General features: G+C 34.9%; 2 protein-coding genes across 3 annotated transcripts; both read right to left on the reverse strand.

The window, feature by feature from the left end:
• Positions 1 to 2,337: 2,337 nt before the first annotated feature.
• Positions 2,338 to 12,933, reverse strand: tekt2 (tektin 2 (testicular)). The gene is made up of 9 exons (XM_056480320.1): positions 12,778 to 12,933; positions 12,315 to 12,440; positions 10,637 to 10,842; positions 8,933 to 9,076; positions 8,710 to 8,824; positions 7,250 to 7,357; positions 5,225 to 5,368; positions 2,650 to 2,729; positions 2,338 to 2,556 (listed from the first exon to the last, which is right to left on the reverse strand). The coding sequence occupies exons 1-9, from the start codon at positions 12,931 to 12,933 to the stop codon at positions 2,358 to 2,360; spliced, it is 1,278 nt and encodes a 425-aa protein (XP_056336295.1). The 3' UTR covers positions 2,338 to 2,357.
• Positions 12,934 to 15,365: 2,432 nt separating this feature from the next.
• Positions 15,366 to 25,031, reverse strand: olah (oleoyl-ACP hydrolase). 2 transcript variants are annotated; one of them, XM_056480555.1, is made up of 7 exons: positions 24,685 to 24,956; positions 24,410 to 24,543; positions 21,446 to 21,584; positions 21,262 to 21,361; positions 18,029 to 18,198; positions 15,918 to 16,000; positions 15,366 to 15,789 (listed from the first exon to the last, which is right to left on the reverse strand). In XM_056480555.1, exons 1-7 carry the CDS (start codon positions 24,702 to 24,704, stop codon positions 15,647 to 15,649), a joined length of 789 nt encoding a protein of 262 aa, XP_056336530.1. In that variant the 5' UTR covers positions 24,705 to 24,956; the 3' UTR covers positions 15,366 to 15,646. The 2 variants fall into 2 exon arrangements, with proteins under 2 accessions (XP_056336530.1, XP_056336531.1); XM_056480556.1 differs by lacking the exon at positions 24,685 to 24,956 and adding an exon at positions 24,975 to 25,031 and having other exon boundaries at positions 15,367 to 15,789.
• Positions 25,032 to 26,494: the final 1,463 nt, after the last annotated feature.

The raw sequence follows: 26,494 nt of genomic DNA on the forward strand, positions 1-26,494 counted from the left end.
CTACTGACTGCGATTGCTAAATTCCTTGTTTGATTCGATTAATTACACGAGTTGGATTCACTGGACAGATGCGCTAGGAATGTAGCACACTGATGACATCTGCTGGTTATAAGGGGTAGAGCAAAAAGAAAAGCATATGCTAAAAAACTAAACAGATTGTTTATTTTTATTGAATATTTTTATCATCGAGTTTGTTGGTGTGGATAAACGTAGTTATCATTATTAATTAATTAATTAATTAATTAATTAAATAATTCATTCATTCATTCATTCATTTTCTTTTCAGCTTAGTCCCTTTATTGATCAGGGTTTGCCACAGCGGAATGAACCGCAAACTTATCCAGCATATGTTTTACGCAGCGAATCCCCTTCCAGCTGCAACCCATCACTGGGAAACACCCATTCACACAAATACACTAGCTTACTCAATTCACCTATAGCGCAAGAAAATTCTAACTCCTCACAGAAATGCCAACTGATCCAGCTAAGGCTCGAACCAGTGACCTTCTTGCTGTGGGGCAACAGTGCTACCCACTGTACCACAGTTCCGCCTAGTTATCACTATATTTATATTTATTGTCCTTAGTGTGAACGGGTCTTAAAGATGTCTAAGGGACCATTCACACCAAAGTTACGTTCAAATCAATTAATGCAGTGAATTTATGTTAAACACTTAAAAAACAAAAGCGAAATCTACTCCCGATCACATTTACATTTATTTATTTAGCAGATGCTTATTTCCAAAGAGACTTACAGGTAACTATAAAAGAAACACTTCGAATCAAAATAGAGTAGCAGTATATAAATGCTATGACAAGAAAAAAAAAAGAAAATTTACAGAAAAAGAGACCATGTACTACATGGGGTTTGACAAGCCCACTTACCTGAGTGAAGCACACTCAGTATTGCACAATGTTTCCAAGTAGAAAGGAGTGCTTATAAGAAAGTGTCTGGTGCATATAGGAAATATAAATAGAGCATATATAGAGTGTGTCCTACAGGTGGATTACAGATTAATTCAACATAGGCTCAATCTGAAAACAGAGCCCTATATACATTTCTGGAGATCACAAATTATGTAGCCAGAGGAGCATATGGCTGCATTTCGTCTTTAAAACGAATGTTACGTGGCGGTATGATGTCGTTCTTTTTCGTGCTTACCAGCTGACCGCTTACCTCTGTATGAATGGACAGGTTTTACCAGCTGTTACCAGCTTGTCCAGTAGCTCGCCATGTATGTCGGCAGACTTGAGACTCAGAGAGGAGTTGACCAAAGAAACCTAGAGTTGACCTAGAGAAATTTGAGATCTCAAAAAGCGTACACAGTGGCCTTCGGTGGATTCACATAAACAAAAACCCCCCAAAAAACATTCCCCCTGGGACGTATTACGTGATCTTCAGAAATGTATTTAGCGGTACGTTTTCAGAATGAGCCTGGGTTGGATTCCTTTGAATGACTGGATCTCACACGCTAAACTGTATCAAACCATGGTAAAAATATTAGGGGTGTGACGAGATCTTGGGCAATGAGATTTTGCGAGACTAAATTGCGACAAGATTTCTCGTTGAGAAGAAAAAGTTGTCTCGTTTGTTTTGTGTTCACCTTATGATTAAAGTTGTTGCACATCCGCCAGTTCCTGCCTCAAAATGAGCGAGTTAGAGCTCCTTCTACATCAAGGTAGCGTTCAGAAAAAACAATACACCAGTGAAGAAACTCGACACACAGGAACATAAAAACCTACTGCCACCTAGCGTTTCTGAAGTGTATTGCAGAGCAACCCAAACAGCACGCAGAAGTATAAATGCACAACAACGCGCAAGGTATGCACCGTCGGTTACGCCGATCACTCGATGCAGAAGTATAAACCAGCCTTAACTCGTTTGCTTGGGCGGGTGTGATGTAACCACTTTTTTTAAGTTCAAAAGTTGCCGCATCCAAAAGTCGAGGCTGCTACAACTGCGCCACACAAATTACCCATGTGATTGAATAGCATATATTAGCAAGTATTTCATTATATACAAACTATTTTTTATTTATATGTTAACAAAATCTTTTGCAGTATTTGAATGCCCTACAGCGTAGAATTAATTAAAATAGAAGTAAAATCATTACAAGATGATTTTAAAAAACATCTAATTAGCTTAGCATTTCGTGATTTTTTTTTCAGTTGGATAAAAGACTATTTTCCATTCATATATTTCATAGAGAATTGCAAAATATAGTATAAAAATCTTGTCTCATCTCGTTCTCGTGAACCCAATCTCGTGTCTTGTCTTGTCTTGTCTTGTGGAGTAAGCGTCTCGTCAAACCCATAGTAAATATGACCTCAGTCAGAAGTAAGAATCAGGGAATCAACTCAAGCAAGGTCGAGCTTGTGTCTGCCACTAGAGTTGGCTAGGGGCACAACAGCTGAAGGCAGACCCTCAATAGTGCCCCCCAGATTCAATCGCTGCCGGGTCTGGTTGCTGCGCTGCTCCAGCGACAGGGCGTCCTGTTTCCGAGACAGATCTTCCATCATCTGAGCTTCATGCTGCTTCAGAGACTGCAGAGAGTGCCTGGTCATGATAGCAAATTGTGTTCCCATGTCAGATTGTCTTGGCATTTGCATTATATATAGAGGAGGAATTGAGATAAAATAGTTGACTCACTGGGCCTGTGCTAGCTTCTGTTTCAGTGCCAGAATAGTGGCTTCCAGGTGCTTGGCTTCATCCACCAAACCAAATTGTACCTGGGTGAAATATGTTGAGATAACCAGTCAAAACACAGCAGATTAAGATGGATTGTGTTTGCTTTTCAGTGAGTGATATGAATAAACTAGAACAAAGGTCATGTGTGTCGCTATTGCTAATATGTGTATCTGAGGCCGTGTACACACTCATGTGTTTTCATTCCAAAAAAAATTTAGAGATGGCATTTTTAGGCAACAAAAATATATCTTTTAAAAATGCTATCAAAGACATTTAATGGCAGTTGGAAAGTCACATCTCAAAGCGTCTTACGTCTTAACACATGAACAATACAGGGACAAAAGCATTTTAACAATTTCGGTGCAAACGAACTTGGGCAATTAATGTGTATGTGGAATTATATATATATATATATATCACACGAGTAGCAGTGCAATATGGCTGCATATCGACACTGGTGGGAGGCCTGCATTGGCAGGAGGCCGCACCAGTAGGGCCACCAGTAGGGCCAGACAGAATCTGCGGGCATTTTTTGCTATTTCTGAGCAGAATTGTGTTAAAAATTTAAGGGTTTCTGCGGAATTATTTTGGGAGTATCATAACTAAAACCTTAATATATGAAATAAAAGTAATACCTTTTTAACTTTTATTTAATGTTTACAATGCAAATCCAATTAGATCCACTTTATTTGGTAAATAAAGCAAGTGTCTCATATAATATATCTACTAAAAGACAGTAAATATTACTTTACAAACTGTATTGTAAATAAATCATATCAATATTTTCATATTAGTCAATAATATTACTGAAATTAATTTAAAAACTGAATAAATATAGATTTACACACATTTACTCAAGTGAACAAACAGAATTAATGATGGCCTAAAAATCTGCGGAAATCTGCAAAGAATTACTTTCTTCTGCCATTCATTCACATCTGCAGCTGACATCAGTACAGCAGAAACCATTACTAATTTGTTAACGTCACTTTAGAGCTAATATTCGAATGATTCTCCTGTGTAATATCTAAAGTGATGACAAAACAGGTGATTTTTGCAGACATTTTAAGATTATAAGGCTGAACATCATGAAATGCCATCAGTCTAAAGAGATTTCTCCCAGTATTTCTGTTGCAATCAGGAGTTCACAATAATTGTCCACGAAAAAGCCAAAGCAAAGCAAACACTACCAGATTACTGTTGTGTTTGCGATAAGGAAAAACGCTAAACACATGCGGGCATTTCTTCTATTTTTTCTTTTTACTGAACTAATTTGCAGTAAAGAAAGCAGGACACACATTAGAAACAAAATACATACGTTCCTGATATGTGAGTCCCATCTCACACTCAATACACAACAATTATATGGTATAAATACAGCACCATACAAAAGAGAGAGATCGACTTAGAATATCACTTACCTGTTAAATAAAGGTTTAAATAGCTGTAGTTATAAATTACGCCGTTTTTAGCTTCTAAGGGCTTATTATGCGGTCTCTGTCACCATCTTGCGGATGGACAACGTCTTTGTCAAAAACAGGCTAACGGCTGCCGACACACTGTCTCTCAGAAATTATAAATATTTTGTAAATAGGCACTGTCCTTATAAATAAACTGCATAGTTCCAATCCAAACAACTACAATCTTGACTTAAAAGCCTCAAAAGTACATATTGTCCAACAGCAGCCATATTTGTCAAACTGTAAAGTGTCCTCTGCTTGTTGCTGTATGTGGGCAGAGTAATACACAAGGGTGAAGGGTGAAGAGACTGGATGAGTGTTGTTATTTGCAGAATATCACACGGCTATCAGCCAATCAGATTCAAGAACTGTTACAGAACTGTTGTATAATTGTATATATTTTTTCTGCTAGTATATTCTCCAAGTAACAGCCGAATAGCCAGCCTCTTGACCCTTCTCACCCTTGTGTATCACTGCTACTCGTGTGATATTGCTTGAATGGTTGTTGTTTTTCAGGCCATCTAAACTATAAATACAGCAGATATTTATCAGAATATATCCATCCACAATATATTCATCAGCCTCATGAAATACTGTACAATAATCCTGGGTAATGGCAACATCTTTACTGCAACCCTTGTTACTGCTGTTTTTGTGCATACCAAAGCAACATTATTGTGAATAAGAACTAATGTAGATAATTCATAAAATGACAGACAGATTGCATATGGACAGTCAATTATTTACATGATTTACAGGAAGCATTACAATCCCAAATACATATATAGTCCAATCTTATGCACAATGAACTGGATTCAACAAGTTGAGCATATAGTTAAAAGATGGATCGGAAGTCATTCATGTGAGGCTGAAAGATTACCCAATTATATAATTCATAATTTTTTTGTGTTGACCAACAGAGATCTTTTTGGTTTGAAAGTCGTTTGTGTGTATTTAGTTGATTTCATACATCGTCAATACATTGTAAATAGACATTGCATTTTTTTGCATGCCAAATTACCAGGATGTGACCACACCATTATGTAAGCTACCAATCAACTGGTTGTGAAGTTTACCTCATCTCGGCACAGGTCCATGCCGGGTCTCTTTATCCTGTTCTCCAGACGGGTGTGGACCAGCTTTAGAGGAGCTGTCTTAGCCCGCAGGTCCTCCTCCAGTCCAATGATATCCTTCTCCAGCTCAGCAATCTCATCTTGAGTCTGAAACATATCGGCCCACATATTGAAATATCAACAAATAAATAAACATTCTGTTAATCCATTACCACATATTGCACTGTAATTCTTGATTCTGATTGGCAAATATTTTGAACAATGACCTACACTGCATTATAATAAACACCACTCTATTGGGGACAACTTTCAATTGCTTAATAATGGAAATATCTAATCAGCCAATTAAATTGCAGCTAGATATTGGGGTGACAAATCCTACTCTGGAGGTCCACTGTTCTGCTAAATTTATCTTATGGCCCGTTTCTACTGAGTGGAACGTTACGGTATGGTACAGTTCGGTACGCTTTTTTTGGCAATTTCCACTGCACTTGGTTGAAGCAAAGGCCCTCCAAGAACAAGTTTCAACACCCATGCTCAAGAAGTTCAAATTGAGCACTGCAATGTGGAAGAAAGGTGATGTAAGTGACTTAGAAAGTTACCATGGGTCGGCGCCAATAGCCTAGTGGTATTGTGCGCCGACATATAGCACCAACGTGCTCATGGTGACCCGAGTTCAAATCCCGGCTTGAGGTCCTTTGCCGATCCTTCCCTTCTCTCTGCTCCCAATGCTTTCCTGTCTGAAATCTCTACTGTCCTATCATAATAAAGGTGAAAAAAACCCTAAAAATAATTATATATAAAAAAAAAAAAGAAAGTTACCATGGTTGTTGGTAGCAGAGTGGCTGGTTTTGTGTATTTCAGAAAATGCTAATCTACTGGGATTTTCATGCACAATCATCTCTAGATTTAACATAGAATGGATAGAACATATAAGAAAATATCCATTGAGCAGTAGTTACAGCCTAATCTCAGGAGGAAACAAGTAATCTTTTTTGTTTTTTCAGTTTATTGGCTAATTCATACGAATTTATACAAGTTCAGTCAATCGAAAATGTGCGATTTTACCCAACCCCACCTCTAAATCCAACTGTCATTGGGGGATGAGCAAATTGTACTAAGTTGTACGAATGAAACCGTTCGAAAAAGTTACAAATTGCCGTGAGATAGTGCTGGTAGTTCGCTGGACAAAAATGGCTGGTTGATGCCAAAGATGAGAGGAGGATGGCAAAAAAGTTGAGTGGTAAAAAGGTAACAGTAACACAAGTAACTACTTGTTTCAACCAATATAAGCATAAGAAGATTCCTAAATAGACGTCATGAGAATCAGAAAGTGGACAGTTAGTGTTTATGATATCTAACAACCCATTTTTTTACACTGTGCAAGCTCATGTCTGTCTATTAAATAGTGTGCACTCAAATGTCTATGTATTGAATTATTATTATTATTATTATTAATTTTTATTATTATCATTATTATTATTATTTGGTGGGAAGTCATAATAGGGGACGTTTAGCTGTAAACTGGTCATCATCGCAAATTAACCCCTTTCATTAAATCATTATGCCTCACTTAATCACCCTGTCTGGGTTTATTTGGGAATATTGACAAGTTAACCCATATTTAATTTCATTTTACTTGAGTATGAACTTTTTTATATCTCATTATAGGGATTGTGCACCCAAAAAAAATAAATAAAAATCATCATTTACTCACATTCAAGTGGTTCTAAACATTTATGAATTTCTTCTGTTAAATAAAAAATGTCATGATGTTGTGAAGAATGTTGAAAAAAAAAAGTAGCCATTGACATCCAAAAACCATCAACCACCAAATCAATGGCTTTCCCCCCAAAATTCTTCAGTATATCCCCATGTGTTCAGAAGAAGAAAGAAGGATGAGTAAATGAACTATATTTTGTCTGGCACTTCATATGAGTTTATATGCTGATGTGCAATGCTTCATTGCATATTCGGAACCACCAGAAATATGTATAAATGAGGGTCAGAGTTAGGATGAAACCTCACTGTTTTCAGTTGCCATTGCATATCATGATGGGCTTGTTCCTCGTGGTGAGTTCGCTTACGGAGAGCAAACTCCACCGCCATTCGTTGGGCTTCCAGTTCATTCTGCACCTAAAAATTAAAAAGCATAGTGGATGAACACTACATAGGTTAAATACCATGTTACAGCGTTGTACCTTTAATTACATCATTAAAGTTATATTTAAATTACTTGTCTAATTACTATGTGTGAAAAGCAATTTAACTACTCAATAATGAATTTAATTATGTGACTCAAAACTACTTAAAATGTATATCTCTAAAATTCTTTATATTTGAGTCTTTTTATTTAAAAATTATGACAGTTAACAAGCAGTATTACTCTGAAAAAAGAAAAGACAAACATTATATGTATCAAAACATATCAAACCATATTTCATGCAATGGATATACTGTCATTGACAAATCAGTTTAATCACAATCAAAATCAGGAGAAAGAGCTTCAGAAATCAGAAAGTTTTCCTGACAGAGCTTCTACATTGCAACAGAATTACAGAAGCAGGACAAAAAATTTACAAATTGACAAGTGTATGCACAGGTATATTACTATATACATCGTTATATATGTGCAGCTAATATTTCCTAAGCTAGTACAAATGACAAATGTAACATTCTTTAATTGGAAAATAGAACTATTCTGCAACGTACACAAAAATATAAGAAAAATAACTAAATTACTGGCTTCTCTAATTATACAAAACCATTGATTTTAAGTATTTAAGGCAAGTACATTATAAGTAACTGTAATTAAATGAAACTAAAAATGAACACTGCTTAACTTTTTTTCAGTGGATAAGTGATTTAATTACAGTAACTAGTTACTATGAAACTAAAGGGGTATATGCACACAGACTTTTAATTTCAGTCAGCCAGCCCCAGGGCTTCCTGTTAATTGTCATCCCATACAACATCGAAGCGTTTAAGATCTGATTTCTTTAAAAAACAGTGATCTTCACTGCCTGGCTGAGATACGATATAAAGTGGGTATCAGACCAAACAGGAAGCACTGCATTATATTTATATATTAGATATTATATTAGATTTTTCCATGTCTTTAAAATATGGAAATTAATTTAACCCCAGTATTTTCAATGGAATTTCTGTGCTAGCCTGCTGCTAATGACGGTGCCTGCGTTTAAACGAACTTTTGTCTCTTTTAGCGCTTTAACAACCAAATAGATGGTTAAGTCTATTTAACTGATTATATTTGAATTACATTACAACACTGATGCTGTAAAAGGAACCTTATGAAATTGAAAATAGTCACATAAAGCTCTCGCCGGAAGTTCATCATTGGCTGAAAAACACTAGCTGTGCATATAGCTCATTACACCCAACACTGAATCTAACTTAAAAGTTTCATCAAATTGAGCTTTAAAACACACAAACGGACTGAATTTAAATCTGTAGGCCAGGTCTTGCACCTGTGCTCTTGTGATGCTGTTATTTTCTCTTATCTGCACTGAGGCCTGCATCTCTTCCCTTGCCCGGCTAATATTGTACCGGCTGAACTGCTCCCACTGCTGGGGATTCGTGGAACTGCAAACAAAGACGACAAAATCCCAGATAAATAGCTTTTTTTATTGTATTATAAAACAATATTAAGCAAATATAGCATGTTTACTTATAGTTTACTCATAAGCTCACCCAGGAGGCACTCTTGTAGGGTTAGGCTTCAGTGAGATCTCAGGTGATTGTATAGTAAGAGATAAGCATGACATATCCACATCGATGGCCTCTATTTTATCCTGAAGGTCAATGGTCAGCTGTTGCCGAGCTTCCTGTAGACGACTGAGAAGATCTGCTGAGATTAGCAACCACATAATCTTCATCATGTTTCAACAGGAAAATGTCAAGTACACTGTAAAAAATGCTGGGTTTCAGGCAAATCCTTCATATTGTCTCAACACAAATTAATTAAATTGTTAAAATGTTGTTAAAGCAAATTTATTAAAACAAAGTTAACCTTATAATTAATTCATTTTCAACTGCTTTCCCAGGGCCAGGTCAAGGGGTCAGCAGTTTTAGGAGAGAACCCCAGACTTCCCTCTCCCCAGACACTTCCTCCAGCTCCTCCAGGGGGATCCCGAGGCATTCCCAGGCCAGCCAAGAGACATAGTCCCTCAGTCGTGTCCTTGGTCTTCCCCGAGGCCTCCACCCAGTGGGATATACCTAGAACACCTCCCTAAGTAGGCATCCAGGAGGCATCTGAAACAGATGCCCGAGCCAATGTGGAGGAACGGCAGCTCTGTAAGCTCCTCCTAGGTGACAGAGCTCCTCACCCTGTCTATAAGGTTGCACCCTGCCACCCTACGAAGGTCACTCATTTCAGCCACTTGTTTCTGAGATCCTTTCGGTCATGAGCTTTGGGTGAGAGTAGAAACGTAGATTGACTGGTAAATCTAGAGCTTTGCCTTTCGGCTCAGTTCCTTCTTTACCACAACAGACCAATACATTGACCGCATTACTGCTGCCGCTGCACCAATCTGCCTGTCAATCCCATGTTCCATCCTTTCCTCACTCGTGAACAAATCCCTAAGTTACTTGAACTCCTTCACCTGGGATAAGGACTTTCCTCCAACCTGGAGATGGCAAACCACCTTTTTCCAGTGGAGAACTTGGAGGTGCTGATTCTCATACCAGCTGAGTCACACTCGGCAGCAAACCACCCCAGTGCATGCTGAAGGTTCATGTTCGATGAAGCCAACAGAACAACATCATCTGTGAATAACCCCTACAACCCAAGGCTGCGCTTTGAAATTCTGTCCCAAAAAATTATGAACAGAATTGATGACAAAGGGCAGCCCTGCCGGAGTCCAACATGCACTGGAAACAAGTCTGACTTATTGCCGGCAACACGAACCAAACTCTTACTCTGTTTATACAGGGACGAGATGGCCCTTAACAGAGCACCTCTGACCACATACTCCCGGAGCACTCTCCACAGAACGCCACGAGGGACACTGTCGAATGCCTTTTCCAAGTCCACAAAACACATGTGGACTGGTTGGGCATACTCCCATGAAACCTCGAGCACCCTGGTGAGAGCCTATCCTCCAGGATCATCCTCCTGCAGGCCCACAAGGGGCCGGTGCATTGTGGAACGGGTGGTGGTCGAAAATTATGACCACGACAACCCGATCATCAGGCACAGAACTGGTTAACTTATTCGTTTTTACAAATTTAATTAAGTTGTTCCCCTCAAAAAACTTCAGAATTGTGTTGTTTTAACTCTTTTTAAATAAGCAGTTTTTGAATGTAATAGCATTTTTTGAGCGTAATATCAGGTTTATAATTGACCTAATCTTCAAACTAGTGAAGGCTTCCAACCTGAAATCTGAATGTTCTTACCACAGCTGTTCAAAGGCCTGATCGATGCACTGCTGAAGGACGCGTTGTGCTCCATCGATCACCTCGACTTCTTTCTTAAGTTCAGCTTCTACAGGGTCACTGACCAGCTCCGTCCCACGACGGCCTTCCCTCAGGTTCAAGCACTCGGCGGTCACTTCAAGAGGCAGAACTGTGGCTGCAAGAGCCCGTTCCATCTCCTCCTTGGACTTAAAAATGTTGTGAAATGAGGATGAGGTTTTATCTTTCTCTTAATGTGAAAATTGTTATTAATAACTCACCTAGCTCATGTCGTTCCAAACCCCTGAGACATTCGTTCACTTTCAGAAAACAAATTAAAATATTTAAGATAAAATCTGAGAGCTACCTCATCCTCCATAGACAGCAATGTTCCCGACTCATTGAAATTTAAGAAAAATAACAAGAAACATTCTGAATACAGACCATATGTCTTTAGTGGTTCAGTTGGAATATCATCAATCAACAAAAAGTTTTTGTGCACACATAAAGCAAACGAAAAAAAGACTTTATTCTCCAGTTTCCTTCTCCTCAGTGTCAGTATAGTGCATGCGTTCATGTGTCATGCTTGGTCACGCTTCTGACATATTACCTTTGATGCGCCTTTGCTTTGTTTCAAACACAGGAAGTCTTGTTTGGGCATTTAGGGTGAACAGTACTCATGAATGTGTGCAATATACTGACACTGAGGAGAAACTGTTGAATAAAGTTGTTCTTTTTCATGTGTATGGGTATATTTTATGTGTGTACAAAAGTATTCCTGTAGTTTGATAACATTCCAATTGAACCACTGAAGCCATATGGTCAGTTTTGAGGATGTTTTTGGTATTTTTTCTGTCAGGAACCTTGCTGTCTGGATGAGCAAGCTCTATAGTGGCCGAGAAAGCTTAATGCGCTCCAATTTAAGAAAAAAAAATTCAAAAATATCTTAAAAAGCAAATTAAGAAAGATCTTTATTGGTTTGACAGCATACGAGTTGCAAATCCTGATAACACATTAAGAAAACACGATACAAATTCTGACAACACATGCAAATAGCATGGAATACAACTGAAAGGTATCAAGGGGACCCAAAAACGTGACAGACCAACCTGGGATTTGCTTATTGTGTCTTGGCCCGTGACTATTGCTCAGTGAAGTTGTAAGTGATCTTTGAAATGTGAGGGTTTTTTGCTTATTTTAACGTCCTGATTATACTATTCCCTTGTCTTTTGTATATTATTAGCCTAAATAACCATAACCTAAGTAGCTGGGTCCGTCACGTTTTTGGGTCCCCTTGAAACATTTGAAACAGTGTGTTCCATGCTATTTGCATGAGTTGTGATAAATTGACGTGCGTTTTCTTAATTTGTTTGTATTTTGCATGTGTTTTCTTAAATCGCAGCACGTTAAGCTCTTTCGGCCACAATAAAGCTCTCAAATTTTATCTAAAATATCTTCATTTGTGCCCCAAAGATGAAAGAAGATCTGGGTTTTTTTTTGAGCAACTTTTTATTTACTAATCAATGTTTTTAAATGCATAATTAACTGTTTCTTTGGGTTTAAAATGACATGAAGCGTGAATAAACAAGGGCAAATGTTTGACTACAGAGTGAATTAGGATATCTTCAAGATAAAGAAAAGAGAAAGTCATAAATACTGTATATATATTTTTTGTAATCACCATAGTGAGAGCGTCCATTTCTTCATCCACCTCCTGCGCACAGGCTTTCAGATTCTCCTTCCAGCGTGTGATGTCATTAATTCTGTCACTCAGTTTTCGGGTACTGTCATACTCATTCCAGCTTGTCTGTCACGCAAAAGATTTGTCTGTTACAACCTTTTATTCTGTCCAACAACAAAAGGGATAGTTCACCCAAAAAGTAAAATTCTACAATAATTTACTCATCCTTCACTTGTTCCAAACCTGTTTGAGATTCTTTTTTCTGTTGAACACAAAGGAAGTTATCTTGAAGGATAATGGACAATTGACTTCCATTGTATTTTGAATGTCAATTTCTAATATTCTTCAGAGTATCTTGTTTTGTGTTTAACAGAAGACAAAATATAAATAATAAATGCTTAGAACCACTTGATCGTGAGTAAAAGGTGAGTTTTTGGTAAAGGTAAGTCTTTATTAACATTACCTTGTTGGTTGTTTCGTTACGCAGAGCTCTTCCTTCCTGTCGTATCTCATGTGAAACATTGCGTTTGTGTTCAGCAGTATTTGAGATTTGTTTATTGTTAGTTGCCCAGTCAGACACACTGTAGCGTGACGCCGGCTTCGAGCTCAAGGTGGCCATTTTTGCTAGTACACTTTGTGGTGCTATAGAAACAAGACAACATGAAGAAAGAAAATAGTTCTGGTAAACAAAAACAAGGTTAACTTTCTGATTCAGTGTGTTTTACTATTCAGATACCTATTCACGCATATTATTATTATTATTGATCAAACTGTCAGTATTGCTTCTTCAGTTAATTATTATGATGTCTCCAATATTTTAGAAAATAATGTGAACAGTTGTATGTGAACAGACACAGAGAGACACAGGGTGAACAAATTTGACAAGGCAGAATTAAAGATTACCAGAATCCATTACCTCCAGTTTATTTACACTAAATGTTTAATGCTACACTGAATGATGTCCAAACTTGTGTTTCATGCTCTAGAAAGCATTTTGATTTTATACTAATGGCTACAGACATCCAGCATCCAAGTCTTCCATGGAAATCCACTCTATTTCACACATAATTTTTCTGTAAAATTATAGGTGTCTAAGCAGTCATTTTTACTGAAGCAAAAGCAACCATGCCACAAATACACTTCTAAAATATATAGCCCCAGTATACTTAATGCTGATTGGTCAATATATATATTATTTATAAGAACAGCTATAATTATGAAATGTCATCTCTGCATTTTCCCACAAGGCAGCTAATTTGCCATTTTGAAACAATGTCAGTAAAAATTTATGAATTCGTGAAGGTGTAACAACATTGTTTTTAAAAACCCACCAATATGTCAATTCCAGAAACGTGAACATGTAGTTTGAGTTTAAATGTATGAATACTAGAGATTTTTAAACTATTAGCCTTTTAATCTCACGGTATCTAATTCTTCCACGCTGTGAAATGCTAGCTACTTTACTTTAAAAAGTGAGAAACCTGTTGCCTAAAAAAGTAACTTTACTTTAAACTTTACTTTAAAATAGTGAGTGCACCCATTGTATGTTGGAACTGTTTAGTTAACTTAAGTTTTTATAATTATGCACAGTCAATTTACTTAATCATTTTAAAGCAACTGATTTACTTCATTTTTTATGTAATGTCAACTAATCACTTTGAAGCTATGCTTTTCTAGGGAAAGTTGAGTAATTGATATTTACAATACATCTTTTTTTTGTGATCTCATTAAACTTGTTGGTCCATGGATGTCAAGAGGAGTGATCTAGATTATAGTTATTATTAAGACTTACATATTCACAATTAAAGCTAAATAAAAGCTATTTTTTGTACAAATAGTTGAGTAGCTTAACATATTGAAACTTAATTAGCCTAACGCAGAGCTTAATTGATGTAGCCTATTTGCTAATCAGAATGATAAAAACATAAACATTAAATATTGTAAACATAGTCAGGAGAAGACAAATGAAAAATAAATCTAAATTCCTTCACATTTGCCGCATGCACGCTTATTTCATGACCTATGATTGACAATAAATTGAATATTCAAAATATTTGTAATTTTAAAAACAGATTTGTCTCAAAATAGTGCTGTGTCAGCGCCTACATTAATATTTTAAGATTAAAATATTAACGTTGAAAAAACTTATTGTAACATACGTGTTAAATCTAAATGATCAAAAACATGTATCTGACTTACCGGGAAGGATTGATCTTCAGATGTGTTGTCTTTTGCTGTTGTGTTGCTTTTGCAGTAAGCGGGTCTCTTGGTAACGGGGCGACGCAAACGCAGCTTGTTCAATAATTTAAATAGCATAGCAACCCTCAACAATTACTCAGACCTCAACAATTACTCAGTTTAATCGCCTGGCCGTGACATGCTGTGTCCGTTATTTGTCCTTGTTACACTAAAGTAAATATCATTTAGTACTGTATATTCAAATATTAGCTGAGAGGTGAAATTTTTACTTAAAATTAACACCCAAACAACCATAGAACATTCTAACAAAATGCAAAACAACACATTCACATTATCGGATCACAAAGGAATCATTGAGAATTTTCCTAAAAAAACAATCAGATAATTGAAAATTGACTGCAAACTTCTTACTTAGATTTTTTGTCTTGTTTCTAGTTAAAATATATTAAAATTCTTAAATCAAGAATTTTCAGCAAAACATATTGTCTCGTTTTAAGAAATTATATGCCAAAATAAAGTGTTTTTCCTTAAAACAAGCAAAATAATCTTATGTAAAAAGGAAAACAAAATTATCTTTCTTACCCCCATTTGCAGATTATTTTGCTTGTTTTAAGAAAAACCTCACTTAATATTTATATATTATTTCTGAAAACAAGACAATATGTTTGCTTGCCAAGAAAATGCTTCTTGATGTAAGAATTTAGAGATATTTGGACTAGAAACAAGACGAAAAAGAAAAACGAAAATCATTTTTTGCAGTGTTGGTCAGTGACAATACTTGTATATTATTTTGTCTCTGTGGTTACAGAGTGGAAAAAAAGATGAAGTTAAAGAAAATAAGTGGAACTATTTGAATTCTCATTTAATTCAAACCGTTATAAAACATTTTAACATATGTATAGTTCAGTAATTGCATTCATGTTGCAGATTTCCATTCATCCTTTCAGATTCTTGTATCTATACATCAAGGTTTATATCTAAATATTATTTATATTCATTCATATTCATTTCAGAGCTTTATAATAAATGGAATGATTACTTCAGGTGTTTATTGGTCTGTGTCAGCTGTTATATATATATTTTTTTCTTCACAATAACAAGAAACTAAATATGACAATGCAGTCAGATCAGTTCTAAAGATAGTCCATCTCCGCCGTCTCAATATGTTTTGTGATTATGTCCAGTATATATTTTTCATTTGCTGCTTCTTTCAGGTAAAAATGAGATCCAGGAAGCATCTGCACAGTAAAGTCACCGCTAGTCATGATCTTCCAAGCTGTAAAGCAGAAGTGACATGGTATAAGTACTCATATGAAAGGGATAATTTACAAAATGAAAATGTATTATTTACTCACCCTAAAGTGGTTACAAACCTTTATGAGAAACCGAATATGTTATTCTCACCTTGTAAATCATGAGGTGAATCCTCTTTTCCATCAAAACATGACACTGGACATGACAGAAAGGGTTTTGATGGTCTGCTACACCTGACGGACATACAGTATTGCACTTTTATGCATTTAATTAAATACAACATACAATTACTGGCTAATTCATTAGGTACACCTTGCTTGTACAGGGTTGGACCCTCTTGTTCCCTTAAAGGCACAATATGAATGATTTTTTCATTAGAATATCCAAAAACCACTAAAACGGTTAGTTTGCTGACTTAATGAACATGATTCCTGCTTGAGTCCGGTAGGACAGTGGTTCTCGATCTCAAACTCTGGACATGTTCCATAGTGTTCACTAAATAATAATAATAATAATAATAATAATAAATAAATTATATATATATATATATACACACACATACATACACTCACCGGCCACTTTAGCCAGTTGGGCTAGTCTGAGTATTTCATAAACTGCTGATCTATTGGGATTTTCACGCACAACCATCTCTAGGGTTTACAGAGAAGGGTCTGAAAAAGAGTAAATTATCCAGTGAGCGGCAATTCTGTGGGTGTAATTGACTTGATGCCAGAGATCAGAGGAGAATGGTCAGACTGGTTTCAGCTGATAGAAAGGCAACAGTAACTCAAATAACCACTCTTTATAACTGAGGTATGCAGAAGAGCATTTCTGAACGCACAACACGTCTAACCTTGAGGTGGATGAGCTACAGCAGCAGCAGAAGACCACACCGGGTGTCACTCCTGTCAGCTAAGAACAGGAAACTGAGGCTACAAGAGCGTTGCCTGGTCTGATGAGTCTCGATTTCTGCTGTGACATTCGGATGGTAGGGTCAGAATTTGGCGTCAACAACATGAAAGCTGGGATCCATCCTGTCTTGTATCAATGGTTCAGGCTGCTGGTGATGGTGTGGGGGATATTTTCTTAGCACACTTTGGGCCCATTAATACCAATTGAGCATTGTGTCAACGCCACAGCCTACCTGAGTATTGCTGCTGACCATGTCCATTTCTTTATGACCACAGTGTACCCATCTTCTGATGGCTACTTCCAGCAGGATAACGCGCCATATCATAAAGTGTGATTCATCTCAGACTGGTTTCTTGAACATGACAATGAGTTCACTACACTCAAATGGCCTCCACAGTCACCAGACTCAATCCAATAGAGCACCTTTGAGCTGTGGTGGAACAGGAGATTCGCATCATGGATGAGCAGTTAACAAATCTGCAGCAACTGCATGATGTTATCATGTCAATATGGACCAAAGTCTCTGAGGAATATTTTCAGTACCTTGTTGAATCTATGCCACAAGAATTAAGGCAGTTCTGAAAGCAACAGGGGGTCCCCAACCCGGTACTAGCAAGGTGTACCAAATAAAGTCACTGCTAAGTGTATATATATATATATATATATATATATATATATATATATATATATATATATATATATATATATATATATATATATATATATATATATATATATATATATATATATATATATATATATATATATATATATATATAAAACTGTTTATATATATATACAGGGTTATTTAACTGTAATCATGTGATTAGCACAGATGTCACATCTTGCGCATATTACCCTTTGAGCAAAACACACTTTTTTTAAACTGGAATCATGGCAGAAAATCCTTTAAAATGGTACATACGAAATGGGGCCGTGAGGATGAGGATCGAGAACTGCAGCCATAGGATGTAATAAACACCCCAACTCCCATGATTCCCTGCTTAGTCACAGCGTCATCCAACTATGCTTTTGACAAACCATTCCTTTCAATTCCTTTTAATTGAGGCAATCCTTTTTCAATTTTTCTATTGTCCAATTTTGTTGAGTACATGCAAATTACAGTCTCAGTTTTCTTATTTTTAGATGACAGGAGAGGCATCCGTGTAAAGTATGTAAAAAAAGTCAGTGAAAGATGGAGGGGGAAGTGAGTTGCTCCCATGAGATGGCTGATTAGATACTTCCATCAAAAAGTAACCTAATGAAGTGGCTGCTGAGTGTATGTTTATCAATTATATTCTAAGGAATTACACTTCTGTGGTCTGTCTGTTTGCTTTGTCTATACCCACCTATAGCTGTCTGCTACACAGAGGTCTGCTTTCAGCGCAGGCAAGAAGAGTTTGGCGAGCTCAGCATTGGCCAGTATCTCTGGTGGTGTGCCGCCAATAGAAGTTACCCATATAAGAAACTCATCATCTGACAGATGACTTCTTCTTGGTGCCTGAAGTCTTGCCTCGGACTGAAAAGTATTATTTAATCATAGTAAGGACAAGTCAACCAAATATGAAAATTTCCTCACCATTTACTCTCACTCAAGTGGTACTTGATGAATTTCTTTTTTTTCTGTTGAACACAAAACAAGATATTATGAAGAATGTGGGGGGAAAACAGCTATTAACATCCATAGTAGGAAAAAATTTATTGGAAGTAAATAGCTGTTTTTTCCCAGCTTTCTTCAATATATATTCTTTTGTGTTCAAGAAACAGGTTTGGACGTCTAAATGATGAATAAATGATTACAGAATTATAATTTGAGTGAACTATCCCTCTAAAACACATTTAAATCTACAGTGGGTACAGGAAGTACAGTGGGTTCAGACCCACTTAATATTTTTATATTGGAGCCATTTGCTAAAATCATTAAGTTTATTTTTTTCCTCAATAATGTACATTGATAATGTACAGCAGCCCATATTGACAGAAAAACACAGAATTGTTGACATTTTTGCTTATTTATTAAAAAAGAAAAACTGAAATATCACATGGTCCTAAGTATTCAGACCCTTTGCTTAGTATTTAGTAGAAGCACTTGATCTAATACAGCCATGAGACATTTTGGGAAAGATGGAACAAGTTTTTCACACCTGTATTCTCTGCCATTCCTCCTTGCAGATCCTCTCCAGTTCTGTCAGGTTGGATGAACGTTGGTGGACAGCCATTTTTAGGTTGCTCCAGAGATGCTCAATTGGGTTCAAGTCAGGGCTCTGGCTAGGCCATTTAAGAACTGTCAAAGAGTTGTTGTGAAACCACTTCTTCTGTATTTTATTTGTGGGCTAAAGGGTTATTGTCTTGTTGGAAGGTAAACCTTTGGCACAGTCTGAGGTTCTGAGCACTCCGGAGAAGGTTTTCGTCGAGGATATCCCTGTACTTGGCTGCATTCATCTTTCCTTCGATTAAAACCAGTTGTCCTGTCCAGCAGTGCCTGGTTTTCTCCACACATACCACTTAGAATTAAGGCCAAAAATTTAAATCTTGGTAATTTTTTTTGTATCCTTGGTCAGATCTGTGCCTTGTCACAATTCTGTCTCTGGGCTCTTCGGGCAGTTCCTTTGACCTCGTGATTCTCATTTGCTCTAACATGCATTGTTAGCTTTAAGGTCTTGTATAGACAGGTGTGTGGCTTTGCTAGTGAAGTCCAACCAGTATAATCAAACACAGCTGGACTCAAATGAAGGTGTATAACCAGCTCAAGGATGATCAGAAGAAATGGACAGAACCTGAGTTAAATATATGAGTGTCACAGTAAAGGATCTGAATGTGATCATGTTATATTTCAGTTTTTCTTTTTTTATTAAATCTGCAAACATGTCAACATTTCTGTGTTTTTCTGTCATGATGGGGTGCCGTGTGTACAATAATGAGGGAAAAAATGAACTTAACCCTCTACCGCATGGTGTTGCCATATAGCAACATGACATTTATGTTAATTTCCCTGCCACTGTTTTTTAAGACCAACATTGATTTTTTGTTGTTGGAAAGAGAAGACCTTAGTGTAGCCAATGATGTGCTTTGGTCACATGACATGCTGTGTTTTTTGGTAGTGCGATTTCTGACAGACTGGTGTTTATAGTGAGTAGTTGCAGAACGCAAATGTAAATGTCAGTAAAAACAAAGGATCAAATTATGTCAGATCCCAGAAAAATCTGAAACATCACCTCCAGTAAGTTATGATGACATATTCACAACAATTTTATTTTTTTTATCAAATTAGTTTTTTTGTAAATTGATCAAATATGTGTGTTACCAAATGTCAACACTGTGCAATAGCGGAACGTGCAATAGAAACGTCGCAATGGGTTAGCTAACTAGCAAGGTCAGCTGTGAACTTTTAAGTTGTAATAATAACAACATGAATGCAAGTACTATAATGTTGATTAGTTGTATGTTAATGTGATTTGCATTATGGATAAAATCTAGTTTTAATGGCAATAATACTTTTGAATAGATATGAATACAGGGAACCGTGTATAATCGACCACCACCATGTTCTATGGCAAGTGAAACAAGAAAGGGACAGAACTGGCTCTTCCTGCAGATGAAAGTGAGTTACAGCTAAGTAAGTAAGCTCAAGACAGTTCAAGTAAGCTAGCTCTGAGGCAGATAAGACAGCCTTAGTACAGTATATAGAATAATATATAAACATTGTTAGCTAGTAGCAACATTATTCCGATGCATCTGGATATACTAGGCTTGCTATTTATTTGTTATAATATTTACTGGAGAAAATGTTATATTCACTGTGTTGTTTACATGATAATACAATATTCTGTTTATTTTTAATAATATTCAGCAAAGAAGAATGGAATAAATGAAAGCTGTTGGAATATCAGTTGTTGGAAAGCATGTATAAGGTGTCATTTCCTACACAGAATTAGAAGCTTTAACACAGAACTTATGTGTAAAGCTTATAATACTGCAACTCCAATTAAATCATTTCAAACAACATTATTAATTATAAGGAAATATCTCAATTTGAAATTTCTAAGTTAGATCCACTGTTGGACATTGTTGCCAGATGGCAACATATCAGAAAGTACCTTAAAAAAAGACTTTTTCGCATTTTTTACAGCACTTTAAGTAAGCCATTTTAAGAAAAGAAAAGCAGTCAATTTTTTTAATAGATTTATCATAATGCGTGCAGTAGAGGGTTAATGATTTTAGCAAATGGCTGCAATATAACAATGAGTGTAAAATTTAAGGGGGTCTGAATACTTTCTGTACCCACTGTATCTAGTTTAATATATATATATATATATATATAATATAATATCTATTCTATATATATATATACACTTAAGTATTATATCATAAAAAAACATTTTAAAAAGTGTTTAAAAAAATATAAAAAATATAAAATATATATAAAAAATAAAACAACTTAATGTTGTGTTACTTTTTATAAAATCCGTTCATTTTGGATTTTTGAGTATGTTTTCATCAAATGGTGCTGCCTTTTTTCTATAATATTCAAATCCATTTACAGATGCCAGATGCGACAACATACAAACGTGACCACACTCACATATGGTGCAGAGGCTCCAGAGAGAAACATGTGGATCGGCTCAAGGTTGTAGACTTTCTTGACATGCTCAGCAAAGGCAAAGCAGGTCATAGCTCCAAAACTACAGAAAAAAGTTGCACAGGAACACGGGCTTAATTAATTAGCCTACAGTACCTACATTTAGACCAGGATATTAGGTCCCAACCTATGTCCAAAGAGTGCAAATGGCTTTTCCTTCAGTTGTGAAAGCAGGACACCGATGACCTCATCAAGGATCTCCTGCATATTTTGAAAAAATGGTTCCTTGGTTCGCCCTTCTCTGCCTGGCAGTCTAATGGAGTACACTGAAAATAAATGTACATTTAAAATCAAAAATATATGAAGAGTTCAGATGAAAAAACCTCTAAATGTCATCTGAAATTTTCCTCTAAAATTTGCGTTTTTTTGCTCAGCCTTCTATGTTTTTGTTTATTTATTTCATTTTAAAGTCAATAATAAAACCTATTCTCTGCACTTAGAGTAATTATTACTGAAACTACACACAACAGCCAGATAAAAATGCTCATTTTAGATAAAAATTTCAGGTCGCACTTAGAAGTTTTTGCATATAAACAATTTTCATATATTCAGGTCACGTACAGTTGAAGTCAAAATTATTAGCCCCCCTGACTTATTAGCCCCCTGTTTATTTTTTCCCCAGTTTCTGTTTAACGGAGAGAAGTTTTTTTTTCAACACATTTCTAAACATAATAGTTTTAATAACTCGTTTCTAATAACTGATTTATTTTATCTTTGCCATGATGACAGTAAATAATATTTTACTAAATATTTTTCAAGACACTTCTATACTGCTTAAAGTGACATTTAAAGGTTTAACTAGGTTAAGCAGGTTAACTAGGCAGGCTAGGGTAATTAGGCAAGGTATTGTATAACGATGGTTTGTTCTGTAGACAGTCGGAAAAAAATTAGCTAATATTTTTTACCTTAAAATGGATCATAAAAAATAAAAAAACTGCTTTTATTCTAGCCAAAATAAAACAAATTAGACTTTCTCCAGAAGAACAAATATTATCAGACATACTGTGAAAATTTCCTTGCTCTGTTAAACATCATTTGGGAAACATAGAAAAAAAAAAATTCAAAGGGAGGCTAATAATTCTGGCTCCAACTGTACGTACCTTTTATATCTATCTATATATATATATATATATATATATATATATATATATATATATATAATAGACTAAATGCATCATGTTCAATCATATATATATATATATATATATATATATATATATATATATATATATATATATATATATATATATATATATATATATATATATATATATATATATATATATATATATATATATATATATGATTGAACATGATGCATTTAGTCTATTATATATATATATATATATATATATATATATATATATATATATATATATATGATTGAACATGATGCATTTAGTCTATTATATATATATATATATATATATATATATATATATATATATATATATATATATATATATATATATATATAATAGACTAAATGCATCATGTTCAATCATAACATACATTTATGTAAAAATAAAACAGCATACTTATTCCGACCTGTATATCAAATGGATAAAATAATAATGAAGAATAATGGCACATACAATTATGATTAATAAGCACCTTGAGGCTGTGATCCTCAAATAAAGTCATGTAATGTGTCTACAAATGATTAATGTTCTAAATATCCCTGATAAAATTTTGGATATATATTTTAATATTATATTTTTCTGATGTAAAATATGATTATATTATATGAGCTATTATAATTAGCATATATGAATGTGTGTGTGTATTTAGTCATTATTTTAGGCATCAGAAAAAAAGTAAAATATACACAGGACACATTCTCGAGAAAAAAAATAAAGGCTGCGTTGCTCTTAATTATATTAAACTATATGGTTTTTTTTTGTTAGGTCTTCAGATCAATCTGGAGCTGATCTAACAAATTAGCTTATAATAACACTCCAAAAACTAGTACACCCAAATGTATTTGCTATAGAAAAATATTAAATTCAAATTTATAAAAGAGGAAAAAATCAAGAGAAGCAAAAAAAATTGAAAAATGTAGTTGAAATTTTGTAGGTTGTCACTTTTTGCAATATTTTGCTTGAATTTAATTGTATTATCTTTCAATTTCTAAATGTTTGGTGACTAAAATATTATTTTAATAATATTTTAGAAATTATTTTAAAAGCACTGTACATACCTTTTATGTCTACATCAGTCTACATCAAGAAATGTATATGTATTATACACTAAATGCAAGTACACTGCATGCTTTCATGTTTTAAATAACTTGTGAAAATTAAAAGTGAAATAATGTTCAATCATAACACATACTTATGTCAAATTAAAACTGCATACTTGTATGTGTGTGTGTGTGTGTGTGTGTGTGTGTGTGTGTGTGTGTGTGTGTGTGTGTGTGTGTAGTCATTATTTTAGGCATCAAAACAAAAGTAAAAAACGAAACAGGACACATTCCAGAGAAAAAAATATTAAAGGCTGTTTTGCTCTTTTATTGCTATTGATAATTATTGTAAATTATATTATTTATATTATATTAAACTATATAGTTTTTTTTTGGTCCTCGATAACAATTAAATCATAAATAAATTAGTTATTATTTAATTGATATTACTAACTAAGCAATAAATTATTACATTAAAATTAACAAATATTAAAATGCGATGGCGACGCAGTGGCGCCTCACAGCAAATAGGTCGCTGGTTCAAACCTTGGCTGGGTCAGTTGGCATTTCTGTTTGGAGTTTGCATGTTCTCCCTGCATTCGTGTGGGTTTGCTCCGGGTGCTCCAGTTTCCCCCACAGCCCTACAGTAGGTGAATTGGGTAAGCTAAATTGTCCATAGTGTGAGTGTGAATGAATGTGTATGGAGGTTTTTCAGAGATGGGTTGCAGCTGGAAGGGCATCTGCTGCGTAAAACATGGGCTGGATAAGTCGGCGGTTTATTCCGCTGTGGCGACCCCGGGTTAATAAAGGGACTAAGCCGAAAAGAAAATGAATGAATTAAAATGTAATTACCCATAATTTAATTATTTATCCTTTTTTTTTCATTCATTTTTTAAATAGGGAACTTACCCTCAATAGAGCTGGGTAGAGTTTTGGCCCAGCGAGCATAGTGGATAGAGCCTCCACCTGCCCATGGAAAACAGATGAGACGGACAGAAGCATCTGGACACTTGTTGAAACAGGTTATGACTTTATCCATCCCTCTGAAACGTTATGACATGCATTCAGAATAACAAACCACAGGCAAATCTATCAAAATAACAATAGGAAATATGCATGTTGCCAAATATTGGAGATTCAGGTATAAAACAATGTCGATCAAAAACTGCAGTCCACTTGTTTACCTGGAGAGAATATTCCACATGACTGAGCTACACAAAGTTACTGATCTTTCATTCAAGTCTAATCAATCACATTCAAGATAGAATCTACTTTTTAAGGCATATAATTAGGTTTTTGTCATTTCGTTGATGGTCAATATTATTATTTCTGCTATTAAGTTAAATTAATGAATATTTCATATGATGACTTGAGACAGGAATTAACTTGAATGACTGAATCTTTACGTTTAGACGATATAATTTGTGTCGAGACAGCAAAATAATTACTTAAAACTAATAGTTACTGTGCTTACGTTTATAGTGCAGTAAATATTTCCTGTACAGTCTTCTTCTCTGGTTATTACATTCACACCAAGCGCTGCTGCCATCTGTAGACCACAGTTTGCTTTCTCAGCTGATGATGTTAAACACACGTGTATGTGTTTTTCTACAGGCCTGTAGCCAGCCTGGTGAAGGGGTGGTTCTTTTTTCTTAAAAAAGTGGACTTTTTTGCAACTCTTCTCCTCATTTTGTATGTAATTATGAGGTGTAAATACTCCATTTAGTAACATTTTAAGCACAATTTTTAGCTGGATTAGTTTGGTCATCAAAATCACAATTTTTAATGTACCAAAATATTTCCTAAAGATTTAGAATAAAGAAAAAATACATCATCATCATCACAAAAAATTTCATATATCATTAGAAATAAAAATCGGAATCCGTTAAAGCTTTAAATTAAAAACTGTAGCCTATTGTCGTTTATCAGACAGATAACAAACAGGCCAGCACATTCAACTTTCCTCTTTTTTATTTGCAAAAAAAAAAAAAGTTGACAAACAGTTGACAAGTTTGTAGTTATATTTGTTTACAATACAGAATACGAATTACATTGTCAATGAAAAAGAGATATGAGAGAGAAAGAAAAAAGAAAACAAAGAATTAGGATCATGATATAAACTTGAGGGTAAGACATTTAAGAATCAATAACAGTACATAAATTAAAGTCATTACAAAATGAAATAGTTCTGTTTGCCTTCTTATTTTTAGATAATGAAATTAAATGTATATAATGACTAAATTCTTGCAAAAAAACAGGAAAATGGTATTTGTAAATTTGCATTTGTGAATATGAAATTTACAAAGAAAATAAATTAAATTTATAACAAAACAAGCATTTCTCTTAGTAGAGGCAGATTCATAATAACCAAAAATAACTTCTTTAAAAGTAACAGAAACATCTTGTTGTATATTATCATTAATAAATGAGCCAATACGTTTCCAAAATTGTACAGCATAATTACACTCCCAAAATAAATGAAAAACAGTTTCCGTATGAAATTGACAAAATTAAATTTTTACATCAATATTAGAATGAAACTTTTTCAAAAATTGTTTTATAGGATAAAATTTGTTGATCAATTTAAAAGACACTTCTTTGACCTTGTTGGTGAGGAAATATTTTTGTTGCAAAGACCATATTTTTTCCCATTTCAAATATAAAAGAGATTATAGTGGACAATGTAACAACTTTTTCAATAAACAGAGATCTAATTTTGTAATTTCTATCGTTTTTGTTAGAAAAACAAATTTTACATTCAACTTTCCTCTGTCAGAATAGAGCCTTTTCACAATGACGTCACTTCACTTCTCCCTATTGGCAACGCAGTTTATTTTTGGTTCCGTTTTACCTTTGAATGAACGGGAGACTTCTCTGGAAAATTTACTAATAAAAATATTAACATTGCACGATCTGATTTAAGACTATTATTGGTATTGGGCATGTGTCCAAATGTTTCTCTTTCAACATTGAACTGCTTTCTGACTTTGAAAA

The sequence above is a fragment of the Danio aesculapii genome, chromosome 19 (genome assembly GCF_903798145.1).
Source record: "Danio aesculapii chromosome 19, fDanAes4.1, whole genome shotgun sequence".
Taxonomy (NCBI): domain Eukaryota; kingdom Metazoa; phylum Chordata; class Actinopteri; order Cypriniformes; family Danionidae; genus Danio; species Danio aesculapii.